The 22137-nt window shown below is 44.0% G+C and overlaps 1 protein-coding gene across 8 annotated transcripts; it reads right to left on the bottom strand.

Moving 5' to 3' along the window:
- Positions 1-8378: 8378 nt before the first annotated feature.
- LOC112235442 (glucocorticoid modulatory element-binding protein 1) lies at positions 8379-21693 on the bottom strand. 8 transcript variants are annotated; one of them, XR_006079687.1, is made up of 8 exons: positions 21253-21693; positions 20505-21124; positions 20291-20367; positions 19828-20204; positions 16571-17529; positions 13634-13741; positions 10007-10129; positions 8379-9050 (listed from the first exon to the last, which is right to left on the bottom strand). XR_006079687.1 is itself a non-coding variant. In XM_024403886.2 (7 exons), exons 5-7 carry the CDS (start codon positions 13653-13655, stop codon positions 8698-8700), a joined length of 498 nt encoding a protein of 165 aa, XP_024259654.1. In that variant the 5' UTR covers positions 13656-13741; positions 16571-17529; positions 20291-20367; positions 20505-21124; positions 21253-21693; the 3' UTR covers positions 8379-8697. The 8 variants fall into 8 exon arrangements, 2 of the variants coding, with proteins under 2 accessions (XP_024259654.1, XP_042160348.1); XR_006079689.1 differs by lacking the exon at positions 19828-20204 and having other exon boundaries at positions 16571-16706; positions 16817-17529; XR_006079690.1 differs by lacking the exon at positions 19828-20204 and having other exon boundaries at positions 20505-20603; positions 21033-21124.
- Between the last annotated feature and the right edge of the window lie 444 nt (positions 21694-22137).

Below are 22137 nucleotides of genomic sequence, written 5' to 3'. Positions count from 1 at the left end.
GCTTCCTACTTCGGTGCTCCCTCTACTTTGCACACCAGATGGGCACCCCGTCACCCGAGAGGTCCAAGGTTGCCACGGTTATTTCTCTGCTGACTGGGCAGGCGTTGGAATGGGCCACGGCCGTCTGGGAGAGGAGGAGCTAGATTCATATGAGGGGTTCATGGCTCTGTTGAAATGTATCTTCGATCATCCACCGGAGGGCAGAGAGGGTGAGAGCCTACTCCAATTATGGCAGAGGGACCAGACGGCTGCCGAGGATACGCTCACCTTCCGGACAGTAGCAGCATCCAGCGGATGGAATGAGCCGGCGCTTCTTGCGCTATTCAGCAGATGTCTGAGCGAGGTTGTCGAGATGGAACTGGCCTGTCGAGGCGACAACCTCTCCTTAGACGCATTCATTGCGATGGCCTCCGTCTGGATAACCTACTTCGGGAGCATCAGTACTCTCATCGCTTCTCTCCCTGCCTCAGTGAACACCCTGGATCAGAGCCTGAACCCATGACGGTAGGGGTCACACACCTCCAAGAGGTGGCGCGACGCAGACGGAGACAGCTGGGACTCTTTATTGTAGTCAAGGAGGGCTCCAGCGGTGTCCGATACTTCCCAATCCGGGATCCACGAGAGTAGAGGAACGGTCACGTGATCTTCCACCTCCTGGGGAAGGAGTGAGTATTCCCTTTTCATCACTTTTTGCTGAACTCTTTTTGGTGTCCACCACAATAGTTGACTGTCCCTCATGTAGTGTCTACATCGTTAGTGGATTCCCGTACCGCAAGGAACTTTATTGACCCGACCCGCCTTCTCTCTGAACATCATCTCATAGCGCTCATAGCATCTCACACTCTCCTTTCCCGGTCCAAGCCCTCAATACTCAGGCCACTAGGATCCAGAACCATCAGACACATCACCCAACCACTCACCCTGTCTGTGGAGTCCATTTATCAGGAGAACATCCCTTCTTCATCACCAGTGTACTAGTTCACAATATCATCTTCGGCCTCCCTTGGCCATAAACCCCACCATCTCATGGTCGAGGATGAGAATTACAGACTGGTCATCCAAATGCCGGAGGACCTGCTTCCCCATCCCCTGTGGTTCCACGTTGGTTGAGAGTCCTGTGGTTGCCCTTCAGCCCAACATCCTGGAGGTATTTTCCAAGACCCGTGCCATCCTTCTTCCTCCTCACCGCCCCTGGGACTGTGCCATCGACCTGCTTGCAGGTTCTGTGCCCCCGTGCAGACACATCTACCCTCTGTCGGTGGCTGAAACACAAGCCATGGAGGAGTATATCCAAGAGGCACTCCAACAAGGTTTTATTCGCACATTCACTTCTCCTGCGTTGGCTGGTTTCTTCTTTGTGGCCAAGAAGATTGGAGGGTTACGTCCATGTGTTGATTACAGAGGACTCAATGAAATCACCACTAAGCACCGTTACCCTCTCCCGTTGGTGCCGGCAGTCATCGAACAGCTCCGCGGGCCTGGTTCTTTACCAAACTGGACCTGCGGAGGGCATACAATCTCATCCGCATCTGTGAGGGGGATGAATGGAAGCACGATGTCTGGTCACTACGAGTACTTAGTGATGGCATTTTGGCTTAGCCAATTCTCGGTCAGTGTTCCAGGCATTTGTCAACGAGGTGTTCAGGGACATGCTCGGACGCCAGGTGATCATGGACATCGATGACATCCTGGTATACTCGGCTACCCTGGAAGATCACATCGCTCACGTTCGAGCAGTCCTGGAACGCCTCCTGGCTAACCACCAGTTCATCAAGGCTGTGTGGTACCAGTTTCATCAGAAGTCGATCTCCTTCGTAGGCTACCAAATCAGCCTGCAGGGAGTGAGGATGGATGACAAGAAGGTAGATGCAGTCTGGTCATAGCCAGCCCCAACCACCATAAATGGGTTAAAATGGTTTTTGGGGTTAGCCAACTTCTACCACCGTTTCATTAGGAACTTCAGCTCCGTCTCCGCTCCTATCTCTCCTCAAGGTTGGCCCCCGTAGGAGGCCTTCCGTCTGTCTACTCAATGGACGTTTCACCTCCACCCTATTGCTCAAACACCCTGATCCCATGATATCCTTTGTGGTGGAGGTGGATACTTCAGAGGTGAGCGTGGGGACAGTTCTGTCTCAACAACAAGGTAATCTACATAAATTGTATCCGCTACTCTAAGAAACTGTCACCTGCAGAGAGGAATTACGACATTGGTGATCGAGAGCTCCTGGCAGTGAAGTTGGCATTAGAGGAGTTGTGACACTGGCTGGAGGGCATCAAGGACCCATTCGCCATCCTCACTGACCATCGGAACCTGGGGTGCATACGGACAGCGAGGAGGCTGAATCTGTGCCAAGCAAGGTGGGCCCTTTTCTTCACAAGATTTGACTTCAAGCTGGCCTATCGCCCAGGTTTTTAAAAAACAAGGCCGCTGCCCTGTCCCGTCTCTACGATTCTGAAGAGGGTCCTGTCCAGACTGCACCTATAACCCCATACTCTCGAGTCATTACCCCTGTTGTCTGGGACGTAGATGTGGACATCCGCCAGGTACTGGAGAGGGAGCCCGCACCCACTAACTGTCCTCTTGAGCGCATCTACGTTCCCACGGGGACAAGGGATTGGCTGCTGACCTGGGCACACACAGCTGTCGTCACTGGACATCCAGGTATTTCTCACACTACCCAATCCATCTCTGAGAAGTACTGGTGGCCCACCTTGGCGCAGGATGCCACTCGCTGTCAACTACTTGACTTTGACTTTGTTACTGATCTCCCCTCTGACAGTTTCACCACCATTTTGGTGGTTGTAGATAGAGTTTACATATCCTGTCATTTTTATCCCTCTCTCTGGTCTCCCTACTGCTCTCCAGATCACTGAGTCACTATTCCAGCAGGTCTCCCGTCATTATGGCCTTCCGGAGGACATCGTCTCCGACCGTGGCCCCCAATTCACATCACAGGTATGGAGACGCTCGGGGTCATGATCAGCCTCACTTCCGGGTATAAGGCCTAAGTCAAACAGGCAGGTGGAGAGCATGAACCAGGAGCTGGGGAGGTTCCTGAGGAGTCATTCTGAAACTAACTGCACCTCTTTGTTAAGTGTTGCAGTCATTTCAGTTGGTGTAGTAGCAGACGTGTTGAGTCATCCCCATACATAGACACATGACTTTACTAAAAGCCAGAGGCATGTCATTATTAAAAATTGAAAAAAGTAAGGGGCCTATTCAGCTGACCTGGGGAATTCCTGATTCTACCTGGATTATGTTGGAGAGGCTGCTATTAAAGAACACCCTCTGTGTTTTGTTAGACAGGTAAATATTTATTCACAATCTAGCAGAGGTTGTAAAGCCATAACACATACAGTGGGGCAAAAAAGTATTTAGTCAGCCACAAATTGTGCAAGTTCTCCCGCTTAAAAAGATGAGAGAGGCCTATCATTTTCATCATAGGTACACTTCAACTATGACAGAGGAAATGGAAGACATACAAGACCAGTGATAATCTCTCTCGATCTGGGGCTACACGCAAGATCTCAACACGTGGGGTCAAAATGATCACAAGAACGGTGAGCAAAAATCCCAGAACCACACGGGGGGACCTAGTGAATGACCTGCAGAGAGCTGGGACCAAAGTAACAAACCCTACCATCAGGAACACACTACGCCGCCAGGGACTCGAATCTTGCAGTGCCAGACGTATCCTTCTGCTTAAGCCAGTACATATCCAGGCCCATCTGAAGTTTGCTAGAGAGCATCTGGATGATCCAGAAGAAGATTGGGAGAATGTCATATGAAACCAAAATATAACTTTTTGGTAAAAACTCAACTCGTCGTGTTTGGAGGACAAAGAATGCTGAGTTGCATCCAAAGAACACCATACCTACTGTGAAGCATGGGGGTGGAAACATCATGCTTTGGGGCTGTTTTTCTGCAAAGGGACCAGGACGACTGATCCGTGTAAAGGAAAGAATGAATGGGGCCATGTATCGTGAGATTTTGAGTGAAAACCTCCTTCCATCAGCAAGGGCATTGAAGATGAAATGTGGCTGGGTCTTTCAGCATGACAATGATCCCAAACACACCGCCCGGGCAACGAAGGAGTGGCTTCGTTAGAAGCATTTCAAGGTCCTGGAGTTGCCTAGCCAGTCTCCAGATCTCAACCCCATAGAAAATCTTTGGAGGGAGTTGAAAGTCCGTGTTGCCCAGCAAACAGCCCCAAAACATCACTGCTATAGAGGAGATCTGCATGGAGGAATGGGCCAAAATACCAGCAACAGTGTGTGAAAACCTTGTGAAGACTTACAGTTTGACCTCTGTCATTGCCAACAAAGGGTATATAACAAAGTATTGAGATAAACTTTTGCTATTGACCAAATAGTTATTTTCCACCATAATTTGCAAATAAATAAAAATCCTACACTGTGATTTTCTGGATTTTTTTCCCTCATTTTGTCTGTCATAGTTGAAGTGTACCTATGATGAAAATTACAGGCCTCTCTCATCTTTATAAGTGGGAGAACTTGCACAATTGGTGGCTGACTAAATACTTTTTTGCCTCACTGTACATTACTGTTAAGTTCAGAGTCACTTAGAAATGTCCTTGTTTTTGAAAGAAAAGCACATTTTTGTTAATGTTGGAAATGACTATTGTAGCTGGAAACGGCTGGGTTTTTAATGGAATATCTACATAGGCGTACAGAGACCCATTATCAGCAACCATCACTCCTGTGTTCCAATGGCATGTTGTGTTAGCTAATCCAAGTTGATAATTTTGTAAATAACATCTGGTGCATGAAATGTAATATTAAGGAAGTCTCAAGGTTTTGCTCGCCAGCGGTAGAGTATTTCATGATAAGCTATATTCCCCTTAGTTGAGAGCTTCAAGTTCCTTGGCGTCCACATCACCAACAAACTGACATGGTCCAAGCACACCAAGACACAACAAAACCTATTCCCTTTCAGGAGACTCAGATCCTCAAAAGGTTTTACAGCTGCACCATCGAGATTATCCTGACGGGTTGCAAGGCACTACAGTGGATAGTGCGTACAGCCCAGTACATCACCGGGGCCAAGCTTCCTGCCACCCATTTCCTCTATACCAGGCAGTGTCAGAGGAAGACTTTAGCCACACTAGGCATAGACTGTTTTCTCTGCCACCGCATGGCAAGCGGTACCGGAGCGCCAAGTTTAGGTCCAAGAGGCTCCTAAACAGCTTCTACCCCCAAGCCATAAGACTCCTGAACATCTAATCAAATGGCTACCCAGATTATTTGCATTGCCCACCCCCCTGGAATGCTGCTGCTACTCTGTTATTATCTATGCATAGTCACTTTAACTCTACCTATATGTACATATTACCTCAATACTGGTGCCCCCGCATATTGTCTCTGTATCGGTATGTGACAAATGAGATTTGATTTGAACATAGTTTGGACGTCATTAAACACTGTGGCCCCAGAACGCCCAATTGGATCAAACCACCATTTGCAGGCTGTTTCATCATTCATTTTGTTGTCACGCCTGAACATTAGACGCTGGATTGGATTAAACAGGGTAAACAGACGCACACCCCTGCTGACAGCGACATCTCTGGGTCTGCAAGGGGAGCTTCCATCCCAGTCTCTAATGTAGTTAGCCGGGGATGGCAGATGAGCAATGGATTATTCTGCAAATGATTCAATTTGACCAAAGGAGCAAAGTGAATGTCAAACTAACATCTGGAATCACACCTGGGCGATGCATGGCAGCCATTTTGCACCTTAATAGTCCACCACACCACAAATTGACTTGGTTACTTTGAAACCGGAGGGTAATTTGCCACACAGATGTGGGGGATGGGATAATATGCTGCCCGAATCCAATACAAGGATAGGTGAACAGATGGACACTGACAGTGTGGATGTGTTAAGTGGTCAACTAGACCAGCATCTGCCACTATCAACCCTCTGTAAAACAAACACATCTGGAGAACCAAACAGATTAGCTTTAGCCTCTAATCAAGAAAGGTTATGATTCCAATCCCCAAGGAAACAAAAGTAATACTCTACTTCTATGACCCAACATAGACTCAAAAGTCCCCCACCTTCCCAATCCCTAGACAGTGTTTTAAATTGTCAGTCTGAGAATGCTTTCCTCAACTTAATAAAGAGCCATATTCAGATCAGAGAGATCCCACAGCAGCAGCAGGCGGTCACTTAAGCTGAGCCCTGATGAATAGGGTAGTGATTGGGAGGTTGTATTCAAATCTACAGCACCTCTGATGGAAACAAGGGGGAATCAGGAAATCCAGACAGCTCCGGTCTCTGTGTAATATACAGTATGCTACAGGTTCCATTGGGAAACACTGAATTAGGTTACATCAATGTCACAGGGCTAAGCCATCTCAAAAACATCATGACATTAGACCTGTGTAGGTAGTGTAGTGCTGCTCACATAATCCATACATCCACACACTTTATTCAATTTTTTGTTTACAGTCGGGAAAGGCTTACTGACTAGTGGCCGCTGTTTTTTGACAGCTCACCATAGTCTGAATGGACATTGTCTGGGACACTCATTGAGAGAAGTCCAGCTGCAGACCTCATCTCTCAGGCCTCTCGCTATACTGCTACCTACTAGAGAGCTCATCTCTCAGGCCCCCTCATCTCTCAGGCCCCTCTCCCTGAACTATCTACACGACAGACCGGTGTCAAGAGCCAATAGGAAGATAAGCCTCCAGGAGCCAATTGAAAGAGGGGGTTCGTTTTCCTTGGGAGGTTCGTAACTGATGCGCCTGAGAGATGAGAGCGACAGTGTGTGATTGCAGCCCGCAATTTGGGGCGTTCCTGCTGCTGCAGGAACACCCCCCTCAAACATCCCATAGGTCCATCTGAAAAAAGGTGTGACACTCATATCTAAGGATCCATAACAAGTGACGAGCTATGTGTGTAGGTCAGGGATGGGCAACTTTTATTTGTATTTTTTGGGAACAGTTGGGGTCTCAACTTACTGTTGCGAATTAGAATAATAGAATACACAAGGTGCAATTTCAAAATTTGGTTGTGATTCATCAGTTTTTCTCTTATGTCAGTCACTGATAGGCAATTAGCCCATGTCAGCTAACATTTTTTAGATTACTAAGTTAGTTTAGCAGCCAGCTAGCTAAACTTGTTATCATGGTCAAAGTACCGGCCGGGGGGCGTTCATTTTGTAGAGTCCTTTTGTAGAGTTCCTACAGTCAAATTACCTAGTAGCCTCATGGGTGGAATGTTATTAATATTTTTTCTTAATTAACAAACATTATACATTTTGAAAAAATGTTTTGTTATATTTCAGTCTTCTGTGATGTATATAAAGTGTAATATTAGGATGCAAACTCAAAATGGAATACATTTCATCTCTATACCTCACATGGTACGGCTGTCTTAATTTCTTTAAGCCTATGTGTCTGCGGTATATACTTTTTGTTTCAAAGTAGATTTATTTAAGTCTTCCAAGAAACACTCTGTGTGACCCTGAGTTAGCACAATGCAGTAAAAGGTCAAATACAATTATATCATATTAAAAACTGCAAGCATTTCTCTCCGCCCTATGGAAAAATGTGTAGATTTGCAGGAAATGATATCTACCCTGTCAAGAGGGGGGACACTAAAATGATTTACTCTATAAGCTTCAATGTGAAGTCCTAAACCTAGCATGAAAGTGCATCCTTGTAGCTGTGTGGGCTAATATAGTCTAAATGTTTGCCTTGGGGTGAAAGTTGAGCAAATGTAAGTGTTTTCTTTGCATTATCGCTGGGATATGAGGTGAAAACAGAGCCTGGCCTAAGTTAAGTTTTTTTTTTAAGTACAAAGTGCTAGTCAGGTATTAAGCCAGTGTTAAATATGCTTTATATTATTAAAACACAAAAAAATGGATTGTGTGATTGTGCTGATTTGTGTTTGGGAAATAAAGATAGACAGTGTTTTAAAACAGTCGTGGTAATATTTAATTCAGTACAGAAATAGGCAGCTTAACTTACCTTACCCGCTTAACTGTAGTATTTCATGATTATGATTATTTCCAGGGATGCACAACATCCTGAAATATATGTAGATATCTTTGTTAGAAAGACTACAATATTTCCCTAAACAGGGTAATGCTGAATGTAAAAAAAAATGGCTCAACTTAGCATACTCTCCCCAATCATTAAGTATTTCAATGTCCTTGATGATGAAGACCATGGGTAATTAAAGTACTATGGGCACTGCAGTAATAAACACCATGTGAAAATGTACTGTACGTAAACAATTAAAAAATCTGAATGTCTGTGTGGAGTTACACATGACGAAGTTCACCTTGTTCTCTTCCACATGGACACATGCTCGCTCACTCTTTTCTTTTAACTGTTTTCGTTACGGTTATCTCTTCTCTCACTTGGTTTTATGTTATTTTAATGCCCTCTTCTTGCCATTATGCAACTGTTCCTTCTGTACCTTCATTCTCCTGTCCCTCCCCTGCTCCTCCTCCTCTTTCTCCATCACTGATTGAGACCCCACTGTTCCCAGCCTAGTGTGTCTGAATTTCTGGAGTGTCCAGTAGTACCCCCTGCTGCACAAGTACTATCCTCTCCTCCCCTAGCTTCTGGCTCTCCATGTCCCCAGACTTCTGCTCCCTCTCCTGGGTTAGATGAAGCACCTGTAGAGGGGTCCCCAGCCCTTACTCTGTGGTAGTGTTGAGCACAGTCACCCTGGAGGCTGCATGGAGAGCCACAGACCCGGCCCTGCCTCTCTTTCCTGCAGAGGTGTTGCCAGTGGTGTAGTGGTTGAAGAGCCGGTGGGGAGTTCGGACAGTGTGGCCACAGGCAGGCCAGCCACAGTGAGAGGCGGACCCACTGGGGATGTGGTGATGCGGGATAAGACAATGGACGATTGTGTGGTCTGGTTCTGAGGTTGGGTGGTGGAAGAGCTAGAGCAATACAGCCGCAGGCACTTTGAGGGGGTGGCCTTGGAGAAGCTACCCACGTAGAGGTGACCAGGGCTGGGTGGGGGCTCATCCTGCCTCGGCTTCCTCTGGTCCTCCAACTGGTCCTCCAGCACTGAGGAAGTATACATGGTTGTACTGGTATAACATCGGGCAACGAACACTGAAATAAGAAACACGGCTCTGCGGCCCATCCTGTGCCCCCTACCCTCGTGCCTTGAACCTTGCGCGCTTTCAGTGGATAGAGCTGGAGAACTGCAAGGCAATCCCATTGTGCGCCACTTGGGAGCCATGACCAATATATATTGTCCTGCTAACAACAGGGTTAAAAATACATCTGTGAGAATATCCAACGGGCTTTTATATAATTGTAAATTAATAATAATAATAATCACTTTGTTTAAAAATTATCAATATTTTGGAGATTATTTAGTTTTCAAATAACGTAAAATGAGCGAGGAAAAAGGCCATTCTTGAACATGGGGTTAGACATTGTTGCTAATTTGTAAATAATAATGCCAGTTTGTTATTTAGAATGATTTATTACTGTTTTTAAAGGGAGAGAAACCAAAAACCTACAGTTATCTCATGGGTCTCCCAGTCGAGGCCAGCACGGGTATTGAACCAGCATCTGTAGCAACACAGCTTGCACTGTTTGCACTGCAGTGTCTGAGACCGTTGCACCACTCAGGCGCTGTACAACGAGACCGGTCGGGAGTGGCCTACAGCACTACAGTAAGAGCAAATTAATCCTAACAAAATAAAATAATAAAAACCTTAGTGTAACAACAGTTTTAGTAAGTAATACTGAAGTCGTGCACAATTATCCGTTTCTATTTAGGTTCATGTCTCCCATTCATTGTCAGTTAGAGACACAGTAGGACTCAAAAACATAATCAGTGCTCAAACTCCCCCCTTGCGCTGGTCTGGAGCAATGAAGTGGTGACGCAGGGTACTGTACTGAACCACAAATTACCGCTATGTACCGCAGCATAATAGCAAAACTTTTAGTGGATCAACCACTGTATGTTTGCCCATTCCAAGCTCACATCCAAGCTTACATTCTCTCACCATTAAGAGCATTGTGGACCTGCTGCTGGTTGTCATCAGTCTCACTGGGTCTCAGGTCCAGAACCCTCCTCACTGAGTCCAGCAGTCCAAACATCTCAGAAAGGGAGTTCAGCACAACAGCATCTGACAACAAAACACATTACAGTTACAACAAATAGACAGACAATTCAAATAAATCAGTCCAACAAATTAACCAATCCCCAATTATATTTTTTTTCTACGAAACCCTTGCCAATCCACCTCCCTCTATATAAACCTGCTAAATACACTGAGTACAGGTGCTCAACAGTTTCCCGTGTGTATCAAGAATGGTCCACAACCCAAAGGACTGCCAGCTAACTTGACACAACTGTGGGAAGCATTGGCATCAACATGTGCCAGCATCCCTGTGGAACACTTTCGACACCTTGTAGAGTGCATGCCCGACAAATTGAGGCTGTTCTGAGGGCAAAAGGGGGGGGTGCAACTCAATATTAGGAAGGTGTTCTTAATGATTTGTACACTCAGTGTACATGTTACCCACAGAACATTACATTTTTTAACTCTCTGATATTTCATACATGTAAGTATTACGTAAGTATTTGTGGGAAGCTGTCACCCAGTGTGTAAGCCCACCGGCCTCTTGCAGAATGGCCTTATCACTGAGGACCTCCACTTCTCTCAACATGGCTACCAGTTCTGTGCGGAAACTGGATAACATCTCCCCCATCAGGCCTACATCTGCTATGCCTCTCCAAAAGCTTAGACTGCCATCTAAAGGCAAGAGGCGTGGCATGATTAGGAAAGAGGAATGGTGTGGGGGGAATGCGTGTGTGTATGTCAAGATGTCATATGACCAGGATGCATTTTTAGTCATCAAAGTGACTTTCATTAGTACTGTAAGTCCCTAAGAGTGTGTGTATGTGTGTGTATTTGCGTGCGTGAGTGCGTGCCACCATGTGAGTGTGGGTGTTTATACAGTATGTGTGTGTGAACGTGTGTGCGTATGCATGTGCCTATTTGCATGCGCTTACATTAAGATAACTATCAATTTATAAATCCCTGTTGTTATGCTGACCAGGGATAATAATCGGCACTTTCCCTCTTGACATGTCCATTGGCTGTGCTGATGATGGGAGGAGCTGGCCCAGGGCTCCACTCCACTGTAGTGTAAGCCTTCTCTAGCCTCTCATCTGACATTGCAGCATGGCCTCCATCTACTATACACAGAGAGCCACCAACACATACCAAATCACTCCACCCACATCTCATGTCATCACTCATATCACTAGCTCAAATTCTGATACAGTTCTGTTGTAGACATTTGGTTGTAAGCATGGGAACAACTGTATGACCCCATTAACACAGGGTTTTCTGTCCAAGTTCTACGCGCTGTTGAGGGGACCATTGAGGCCCCTAAATCTAATTGTTTCTTACTTCTAGATTCCAATCACTGCTCTGTGCAGTGATAAAACAGGTGCCACTCCAAAGACTGCTGAGGGCAATTATTCATTGATGTTTTGATGTAGTCCATTTCAAAATATGAGTGGTGCAGTTTATTATGAAGGTGAAGTGTAGTTTGTGCAGGGATATAATAACAGCAGTTTAATAAATGGCAGCAGCCACGGGATATGATATACAGTTGAAGTCGGAAGTTACGTTACTGATTACAATTTTGGACAGGTAACTAGTAACTGTAACAGATTACATTTAGAAAATAACCTACACAACCCTGGTTAGTACAATGTAGTTAATCTCATCACCAAAAATAACCAATGAGAGACTACACTGTCTGCTACTTATGTACAGTTGAAGTCGGAAGTCTACATACACTTATGTTGGAGTCATTAAAACTTGTTTTTCAACCACTCCACAAATTTCTTGTTAACAAACTATAGTGTTGGCAAGTCAGTTAGGACATCTACTTTGTGCATGACACATGGCATTTTTCCAACATTTTTTTACAGACAGATTATTTCACTGTATCAATTCCAGTGGGTCAAAAGTTTACATACACCAAGTTGACTGTGCCTTTAAACAGCTTGGAAAATTCCAGAAAATTATGTCATGGCTTTAGAAGCTTCTGATAGGCTAATTGACATAATTTGAGTCAACTGGAGGGGTACCTGTGGATGTATTTCAAGGCCTACCTTCAAACTCAGTGCCTCTTCGCTTGACACCATTGGAAAAATCAGCTAAGACCTCCACAAGCCTGGTTCATCCTTGGGAGCAATTTCCAAACGCCTGAAGGTACCACGTTCATCTGTACAAACAATAGTACGCAAGTTTAAACACCATGGGACCACGCAGCCGTCATACCGCTCAGAAAGGAGACGCGTTCTGTCGCCTAGAGATGAACGTACTTTGGTGCAAAAAGTGCAAATAAATCCCAGAACAACAGCAAAGGACCTTGTGAAGATGCTGGAGGAAACAGGTACAAAAGTATCTATATCCACAGTAAAACAAGTCCTATATCTACATAACCTAAAAGGCCGCTCAGCAAGGAAGAAGCCACTGCGCCAAAACCGCCATAAAAAAAGCCAGACTACAGTTTGCAACTGCACATGGGGACATGTCCTCTGGTCTGATGAAACAAAAATACAACTGTTTGGCCATAATGACCATCGTTATGTTTGGAGGAAAAAGAGGGATGCTTGCAAGCCGAAGAACACAATCCCAACCGTGAAGCACAGGAGTGGCGGCATCATGTTGTGGGGGCAGGACGGACTGGTGCACTTCACAAAATCGATGGATCATGAGGAATACAATTTTTGTGGATATATTGAAGCAACATCTCAAGACATCAGTTTAAATGTATGTAAACTTCCAACTTCAACTGCATATAATTATGGTGTAGTTTGATTAATTTAATTTGTTGTCTTTTATAAGAAAAAAGCTGCACACATGAAAAAGTATTCCTTACCCAATGGTATTTTTGCGCTTTGCTCACCGTTTCTTTTTTACTTTTCCAGAGGCATAAAAGTTGGTTTAATTTATATGAAAGTCTACTGAAGTAAGATTTTGGCCTCATGTTTCTTGGCTATTTACACTGTTTTGTTCACAAGTTAGGTTGTTTTTCTATGTTTAAGTTTCAACTGTTAGGGAAGAGAAGACAACGTTTCAACTAGTCAGACTCAATCTCACAGGCACAAATATGACTGGAGTCGTGCTACCATGTAACCTCCCGCCCTTAAAAGGGTCAGGTGAACATTTGTCTCATCTATGATATTTGGTTAAAAGACTTGGGTCACAGAAACGTTTAATAAATGTATTACTAGTAAGAAGTAATGTGGTATATTGTTATATACCACATTACTTCTTACTAGTAATACATTTATTGTTTTAGAAACAATACAAAGCATGCTCATCTGTTTTTTTGTGTTTTGATGGTGTAATTTTAGCAACAACAAAAATATTTTGGCTGGTAAAAAATCTGAGTGGCTGGTATATTTTTTTTATCTACCTGCCACAATGGCTGGTGGACCAAAAATACAATTGTATGCCCTGCTCCCCTTCCTTGCCAAGACTGGAATGGACTGCTCTCTCCCAATTCCAAACCCACCTGCTAATCGAGCCCTTCCAGTCTGGTTTCCGCCTCCTCCGCAGTGCTGAAACTGCACTCCTCAAAGTTGTCAATGACCTCCTCACCTCTGCTGATGCCGGTGCCCATCCTGATTCTTCTCCATCTAAGTTCCCGCCTTTGACACAGTGAGCCATCAGATCCTCCTCACCAGGTGACAATCATACCTCACACCTCTGCAATAAAAACATGGATGCAACAAACCTTAAAATGGAACTCCTCATGATAGCCACCAAATCTACCCTCACCAAAGCTGGCAACCTCACCATTGACGACACCACTGTCTCTCCCTTCTCTCACGCAGGTAACCTTGGCGTCAGCCTGGACTCTACCCTCTTCCACCTCTGCAACATTGCCAAAGTCAAGACCTCCCTCTCCCGTGGGGGATTAAGTGCCTTGCTCAAGGGCAGAACGTCAGGCAGTGGCCCATAGGATTAGAACTGGCTCGCCTCTATCCGCTAGGCTACCTGCCGCACCAACCTACAAGCTCACTCCGTTCCACCACAGCAGGCCACCTTGACATCCCCAGGTCCAAGCTCCAGAGCTTTGGCGACAGGGCCTTTTCCAGGGTTGCTCCTAGGCTCTGGAACTCCCTCCCTCCAGCCATCCGTGAATCTGAGTGCATCACAGTCTTTCAGTCCCACCTCATCTCTCTCTCTTTCAACAAGCAAACAGCTTTTCTCCATGGGCTGCTCATTCTTCCCCTTCGCTTAGTCAGTCTCACAATTGCAGTATAAACATTCCTTTCTTTGGTCTGTGGAGCCCACTCTAAAAGAGACCCTTTAATAGGTGCTGGATAAAGGGCACTCATGCCAGGGAAGCACAGCCTCCCCCTCCTTCCCACAGATGAGGGGGCCCTATAATGAGAAGGCCAGTGATAAACAAGACAGAGGGTCAGTCGCTAAGACAATTATAGGCATCTCAAATTAAAATAGCTCCTTCTCGAAGGTTGGGTACGGGATAGGCCTCCCCTATCAGCCCTCATCCCAGCCACAGAGCTCTTGTAGGGGCTCAACAATGCCCATGATATGATCCCTACTGAGTATGAGGGAGGCTCTTTCAAGACATAGCTGGAGAGAGTACAGGGCAACACTTGAATTTGAATGTATTTTTGCCCTTATGAGCTCTAATGTCATAACAACATACCCCAGTACTGTAAAACACATTTAACCTTTATTTAACTAGGCAAGTCAGTTCAGAACAAATTTTATTTACAATGAAGGCCTACACCGGCCAAACCCAGACAAAGCTGGGCCAATTGTGCGTCGCCCATGGGACTCCGAATCACGGCCGATTGTGATACAGCCTGGATTCGAAGCAGGGTATTGGTAGTGACGCCTCTAGCACTGAGATGCCTTAGACCACTGCGCCACTTGGGAGCCCAAGCCCCTGTGTGTACAGTACTGGGGTATGTTGTCATGACAATCCTTAACCCCCGTTACCCTTTCTGAAATTAAGGATGTCACATTTAAACTGTACTTCAGCTATATGTTTCTGGTGCTTCATAGAACTATAAATAATATGTGAGCACTATGACACATTCATGTTTGTTGTGTTTGATTGCCTAAACTATGCTGAGCCAGATGTGATGGCTGGGGGTCAGAAGCTTGGCTCCACCGTCCCCTTCACTGTCAAGTCACTATGATACCCCTGGAAAGCTCCTAGAGCACGCTGAGGCCCTGCCCCTGGAGCCCAAGTATGCCACCCCATTCAGTGACCAGCCCCCAGATCCCAATCTGGCAACTCCACACAACAACCATGTACTGCCTATGGTTTCAACAGGGACAAGGACCACAATAACCCAGGCCCAGTATGACTGCCCCTCTCAAAGAGAGTTGCCCAATGGCTATTGCACTACATCTCTCCATGCCAATGGCCCACACCTGGCCAGTGTGGTCTACACATATGAGGAGCCTTTCTGAATACAGCAAGCTCAACCAGTATTGCTGAAGAGTTACATACTGCACGCTATAAATGTAATGGTAATTTCCCATTGAGCTGAAACATGCAGCATTTACTGTGAATGCAGTCTCCACTAACACAGAAACATTATCTTTAAATGTAAATCTCACTGTAACGCTGAATTTCAGCAATATGGATTGAATAGAGCCCAACCTGGTACACAGAGCCATACTCTTTTAATTGGCTGTGTGTACCAGAATGCACTTGGTGGCACCATTGGCTGCTCTCTGCCTTGCACTCCCAACTCTTGGGTCACCTTAATGGGCAAAGCAGGGACCAATCATGACCAGTACCGTCCAACATTGATGACCTGTTATTTACAAGAAAATGTGTCTCTCTTTGCATTGAATGGCTATAGGCTATATATAGATTCCAATATCGAATATATTTCGTAAATAAAACAGCACAAAAAGTAAAATAAAAATGTCAAAGTTTAACATATTTGAAAGCTGAAATGCTAATTGAAGTGTCATATGAACTTGTTATACAGTTTAAATCTTTGTTTACAAGAGCTGTACAAAAAAATAGCATGTATTAGAAACAGCAATATCTGATTAGTCTGATTAGTGTATTATATTGTATCAAGTTGTGACTCATCTGTTTAGATAATGTTTACCATCTTTCCTTTTTTTGATATTTTTTTAAAGAATTTATGAGAACTTCATGTTCACAGAGTGAACTGAATGACACTGAAATGTGAATATATTTGTACTGGGAAAAAAATTGTGACGAATAGTTATTTCTATTACATTTAACAATTTTATTTGGGCCTCAAATGTTTGTGTACAGAGCTAAAAGTGTGTTGTGGTTGAATAAAACTGACACAAAAGTGCTTTGTTGACATCAAGCGGTAAAGAAAATGTGTGAAAACATAAAACCAAACATTTTTATTTAGTATTAAATTATGTTATGCCCAAATTTACCCATACACAATCACACTGACCAGTTGTGGGTTATTGACTAGGCTACACGTGATATCAGTTTTTGGGGATTGCGTTCACATAGACCTTTTGCACAACATAGCAACGCCCACTTCCACTCACCTTCCTACCCGATACATAGCTTCCTGTCCCGATTGCATCTTGTCAGTAGTGATGGGCATTCCGGCTCTTTTCAGTGAGCCGGCTCGTTCTGCACAGCTCACCAAAAAAAGCCGGGTCTTTTGGCGCCCAAACGGTTCTTTAAAAAAAAGGTTTTGTATTTTTTCAAGTCAAACAGTTTGCGATAGTTTGACTATAATTGGTGTTAGAACAATTCTAATTGAATTATTAAATGAAATTGTACTCTACCTTGTTATAACCAGCAGCACACAGCAATGCTGACCATATTTTGCTTTTATGAGAGATTTGCAATCAGAAATGCAAGCTGCCTCACTTTTAAGGGGCTGATGCGGTTTCTTCTCTCAGTAATTATTTGTCCAGTTTTCGAGAAGACCATCTGAGGGAACGGATGTGGCCACTATGCAGTCTCCCTGTCATGACTTTAGTAAGCCGTGGGTAGACCGAGGCCTTGTTCTTCCACCAGCTCAGAGGATCTGCAGATCTTTGGAGGAGGGCCTCCTCCAAATAGCATCGGACCTCCATTATGGCATCTGCTGAGGGATTTCTTCATGCTGCATCCCCAGTTGCTCTCTCGTCAAACAGCATCCAAACAGCAGATGTTTGTGGCACTACTGCTGGTGCTTCTGCTCCCTCTTCTTCCTGTTGCCTGGGCCAACTGACTGTGGGGCTGTCCCTCCCTGCTGCTGAGGTTATTCTTTGAAGAGCCTCATCAATCGCTCTGGCATCACTGAAGGCTAACTTCTTAAACCTGGGGGCAAGTGCAGTGGTTTCTGATAGCACGTGATTATATTCCATTCTATGGAACTTTTTGTCCATTGATGAACATTGGGTGTCCATCAACTCTTTCACATGTCCTGTGGTTACATTTGCTTCTCTGGTGGCTGGATGTGATTTGCTGCAGACCCTTACACAGGAGTATCATTTCTGAGGCTGTCACATAGCTGAAACGAGAGAACAGTAACTTATTAGTTCAGGTTCATGTTTTGTCTACTGATACTACATTCTCATCTACTGCTAATATACATATATAATACTGGATTGAATAATGATGTAGTAATAACTGCCCTCTCCACTGATCTCCACAGTGACCTGCTCAAAGGGTTCCAGGACTCTGCACATCTCCTCCACCACCTCCCATTCCTCTAGGGTCAGAGCATCAACAGGTGCATTGACAGTGGCCAGGGTAGAGATGATGGCATCCTTTGACTCAAGAAACCACTTCAACATATAAAATGTTGAATTCCACCTTGTAGTGCAGTATTGTTTAGGCCTCAGCTCAGGCATCCCCATCTGGCGTTGTGTAGACTTTAGTTTATCATCACCTACTGTGCTCCTGTGGAAGTATTCCACAGCTCCTTTCACTTTGTCCGGTGGGCTTCATCACCTTCAGAGCATCTCTTACAATCAGGTTGATTGTGTGGGCAAGACATGGATCTATTTTAAAATGTTCATGCTTTGGTTATGTTAGCTGCATTGTCGCTAACACAACAGACCACTTTTCCATCTACTTGCCATTTTCTGGCCACTCTCAACAGTTCCTCTGCCAAGTTCTCTGAGGTGTGTCTGTCGCTGAACTCAACAGTCCAGAAGACAGCTAGACATTGAAAAATCTTCAATGAATTGACATGTAACAAACCTGAAAGAAGTGGTTACCCTTGATGTCCAGCAGTCAGTGGTAAGGCAAACTGCAGTAGCTTTGTGGACTCTTTCCCGCACTGAAGCCTGTGTGCTCTCGTACAGTTGTGGAATGAGTGATTTTAAAAGGGTTTTCCTGCTTGGAATTGTGTACATTGGATTTAGACTATTGCAATAATTTCTAGAACCTCCGTCCTCCACGATCGAAAATGGCTGGAAATCGGTGCCAATAATTTATCCAATGCAATATCAATTTGGCCTTGTTCTGCTACAGACATAGACTTTGGCATAAACTGGTCCATAGAAGACTGCGTTGCTGTGGGTCGCGGAGTAGGCCTACTTGACTGAGTGGATACATCTCCACGTGTGGAGGTGCTGGCTCCATCACTAGCAGACCCGCTAGCTTCACAGTTGGGTGCACAGTTCGCATATGCCGGTGTAGGTTGTGCGTAGAACCGGCTTTACATGAGATTTTGTTTTGACAAACATTGTCTACATTATTAAAATGCATCTAAATGCTACTGTGCTTCCGACTCATTTTCCAGCTGTTGTTTTCACAGCTGTCCTTCCTCTCTCTCCTCTGCTGCTAAAGTGTGTGACTGTGAGTAAGTTGGCTCGGCCCTCCCTCACCCATCGTTGGTTCATTGGTTGACACTGCATGTCTGATTGACAGGAACAACAGGTGAGGCTGTTAGTCTGAGCAGACAGTCAGAACGAATGTGTGCGCTTGGGTATTTAGGCCTATATTATTATTATTTATTTTTTTGGTTCTTTGAATTAGTTAATTTAAAATATTTTGATTAGTCATATCTTCATTTTTTTGTAAATAGAGTCGGCTCTCTACTTGTCAGCCATACTAGCCTCGAAGTCGCTCATTTTATCATTACCTCAGTAATATTAATATAATATTTCTATACATTTTTTAAATTCGATTGGGTTGTCTTTTGTCTGTTTAGCTAGCAAACGTTCGCTACCAGTACCTAGTTAACGGTAGTGCAAAGGACGTTAACATTATTAGTTGGTACGGCATCTTTATTGGAAGTTAGGAATTTAAGAAGATTTCATTGAACCTTCTAGTGGGCTTCGACGTCTAAAAAAGGGAGCAGTACCTTTGCTATTCCAGTGGAATATTACCATGTCCAAGAGATCCTCATGTTACTGATGGGAAGCATCAACTACATCGGCTGTGGCTTGCCTTCTCACAAAACTACCAGTGAAGGCCTCTTGTGAAGGCATGGGCCAAGGGGCAATGAGCTACTACCGAAATGCATCTATCCTTTTTTAACTGTGACCATCCACATTGTCTAATATTCTGTAGTCCCTTTATTGATAATAAATACCTCTGCTTATACTCCAAACAAAATGTTATAAATAGTTTTTATTTAGTGATGAGAACAGAAACATTTTACGGAATTATTTTAAATTATTAATGAATTGCACAGACAGATGTTGGTTTGTTTCTCTTTCATGAATTGAAAGATAAAGGAGCCTGTCCCTTGTTATTTAGTCTTTCCTGCCTAAGAGCTTTTGCATGTACACATAAGTAGTGCCAGTCACCCTTCTCTAATTAGTGAGAACACCACTGGGTCTATGTATTCTCTCACCTGAAGAGACTATGTGAAGCTGGTCTTCTTCATTGAGCTCAAGTACAGCCTTGAAAGTTGCTCTCCAGTCTGTAGCCACCCAGGGGCAGTAAAGGGAATGGTGGTGTCTCCTTAAAGTCACGTTGTGATTGGAGGCTGCTGGTAAGACAGGAGGCTCCCCACCTGTACCTTTCCAAAATGGGAGTCAACTAAAAGCTTTTCAGCAGACATCCCCATGCTGCAGATCAATGGCTTGGATAGAGGGTCAAAGTTCTTGTATGCCTCTTCTATCTGGAGAACTGAGAGGTCAGGGAGCATTCCAAAAAGGGCGCTGTAGAGAGTACTTCCGCAAAGCAGCCGCTGTGGTTAGCCAATCTAAACAATGTACTTGAAACCACCTGAAATTAAATAATTTTATATAGTCTAAGTTTAATAGGATATGACCAGCTACTACCTACTATACTGGTTATTAGGGAATACTCACCTAATCCCTCCTTCTGCCATGTGCTTTTTGGTGGGCTTGGTGATGGTCATTTTGCCTATGTGCCCAGGTTGCAGACCCTGTAAAAAGACAATGCCAGGGCACTATTCTAAATCTAATCACGAGACGATTTAAATTTTCATTAAATCATTTATTAGCATTATGGTGGGATTATAACCATATGATTTTGATATGTGGTATAGCTATTAAAACATACCATAGTCCTTGGCTTACGCCACTGCTGCTCGGCCTCTGTGCAGCTATGCACAGGTGGGACGACTGGTGTTCCCATCTTAGTGTGCAGACTGGAATGCAACTGTGTGGTGGTGATGTGTCATTGTTACTGGCTCACAGGGATTCAGTACAACCAACGTGGGGATATAAAATCACTCAACATGTGTCACGACTAGCAAACAGAAATGACTGGCGCAACATGCAACAGCCAATAAATTCATTACAGCAATACGGATTTAAACTTTTCTTTTAAGGGTATATGTCCTTGTTTAAATGTAATCTAATGTGTCTTAACATAACAGAGCTTACATAAACAGCAAGGAAGAGAAATGAACAATTACTACACTAAGAACGGTTTCATCGACATGGGTTAAACCTAGTCCTAGACTAAGCAATGCCTCTTAATGCAGATCTCCATTGACAGGAACTTCTTAGTCTATAAGACTAGGCTTCATCTCTGACTGTGTAACCTGCATATAGTGTGTCACAAACACCTGACTTTTCACCCTACACTCAAACTGTGTGGTTTCTCATTTTTCCTCCTGGACCTGTAGCAGCAAACCCTTATGCTGACCTCTCCTGTCACATTGGCCCAGTTCGAAGCTGTTTGGAATCAAAAGAAAGAGCAATCATAATGTTAGCTAACTACTGCAAAAGGCATGTCTTAAACTACGTTACAGCTTTGAGTAAACGTCCTTGTCTGATCTGATAGGCAACTTGGCTATACTTACCTTCATAGTTGAAAAGGTAACTGGACACAAAGTTTGAATCTTTGTTTTTAACTTGGAGTTCGGTGCTTTGCTACTTGTCTTGCTTGGCCAGACGATGTACATCCGTCAATGGCAGCTCTTACAAGCGTCCTGAGTAAAACAGTGCCATGATTGGTAGGGGAGGGAGGCGTTGGCTAATTGCTAGCCACCTTACTAGTTAGAACGTTATTAGCTAGCTAGTGAAGAAACAAAAAAAGACACAGCACACAATAATCGAATTACAAAAATCACTAACTGAACGGATAAACATAATTTTCAACAAGAATTATAAAAATAAAAACACACTATAGAAATATGATAATATTAATATACTGAGATAATAATAAAACGAGGGACTTCGAAGCTAGTATGGCTACAATCAGGCTGACAGGACGCGATCGAGACAGGAAGCTATGTATCGGGTCGGAAGTAGAGCGGAAGTGGGCGTTGCTACATTGTGCAACATTTGCCTTTTTTTCTTTATTTTTTTCTATTAACACAAATCCATACATAAAGCACATGAGGTAACACAAGCATACATAGATTACAAACAATGGACAATCGAGCTAGGGGGTACAATATCACATTACAATTACACAAGGACCTTAAGGGACATACATATACTTACAATTCACAGCTTTTTTGTTAGTAGAGCATTTAACCGTCTTAAAATACAGTTCAAATTTTTTTTTGTAGGGTACGAAAATGTGGTTTTCTGTTTGTAAATGTACATTTGTGTATATGACATTTGGCCAAAAGTATAATGAAATTAATTACATAAAAATGTTTCAGCTTATTTCTATTGTATGTAAACAATCCAAACAGTACATCTCTCCACAATAGTGTAAAATCTTCATAAATGTGTTA

This window comes from Oncorhynchus tshawytscha, linkage group LG23, assembly GCF_018296145.1.
Source record: "Oncorhynchus tshawytscha isolate Ot180627B linkage group LG23, Otsh_v2.0, whole genome shotgun sequence".
Classification (NCBI taxonomy): Eukaryota; Metazoa; Chordata; class Actinopteri; order Salmoniformes; family Salmonidae; genus Oncorhynchus; species Oncorhynchus tshawytscha.
Note: the sequence above shows the minus strand (reverse complement) of the source record. Positions and strands in the feature narration are given on the sequence as shown.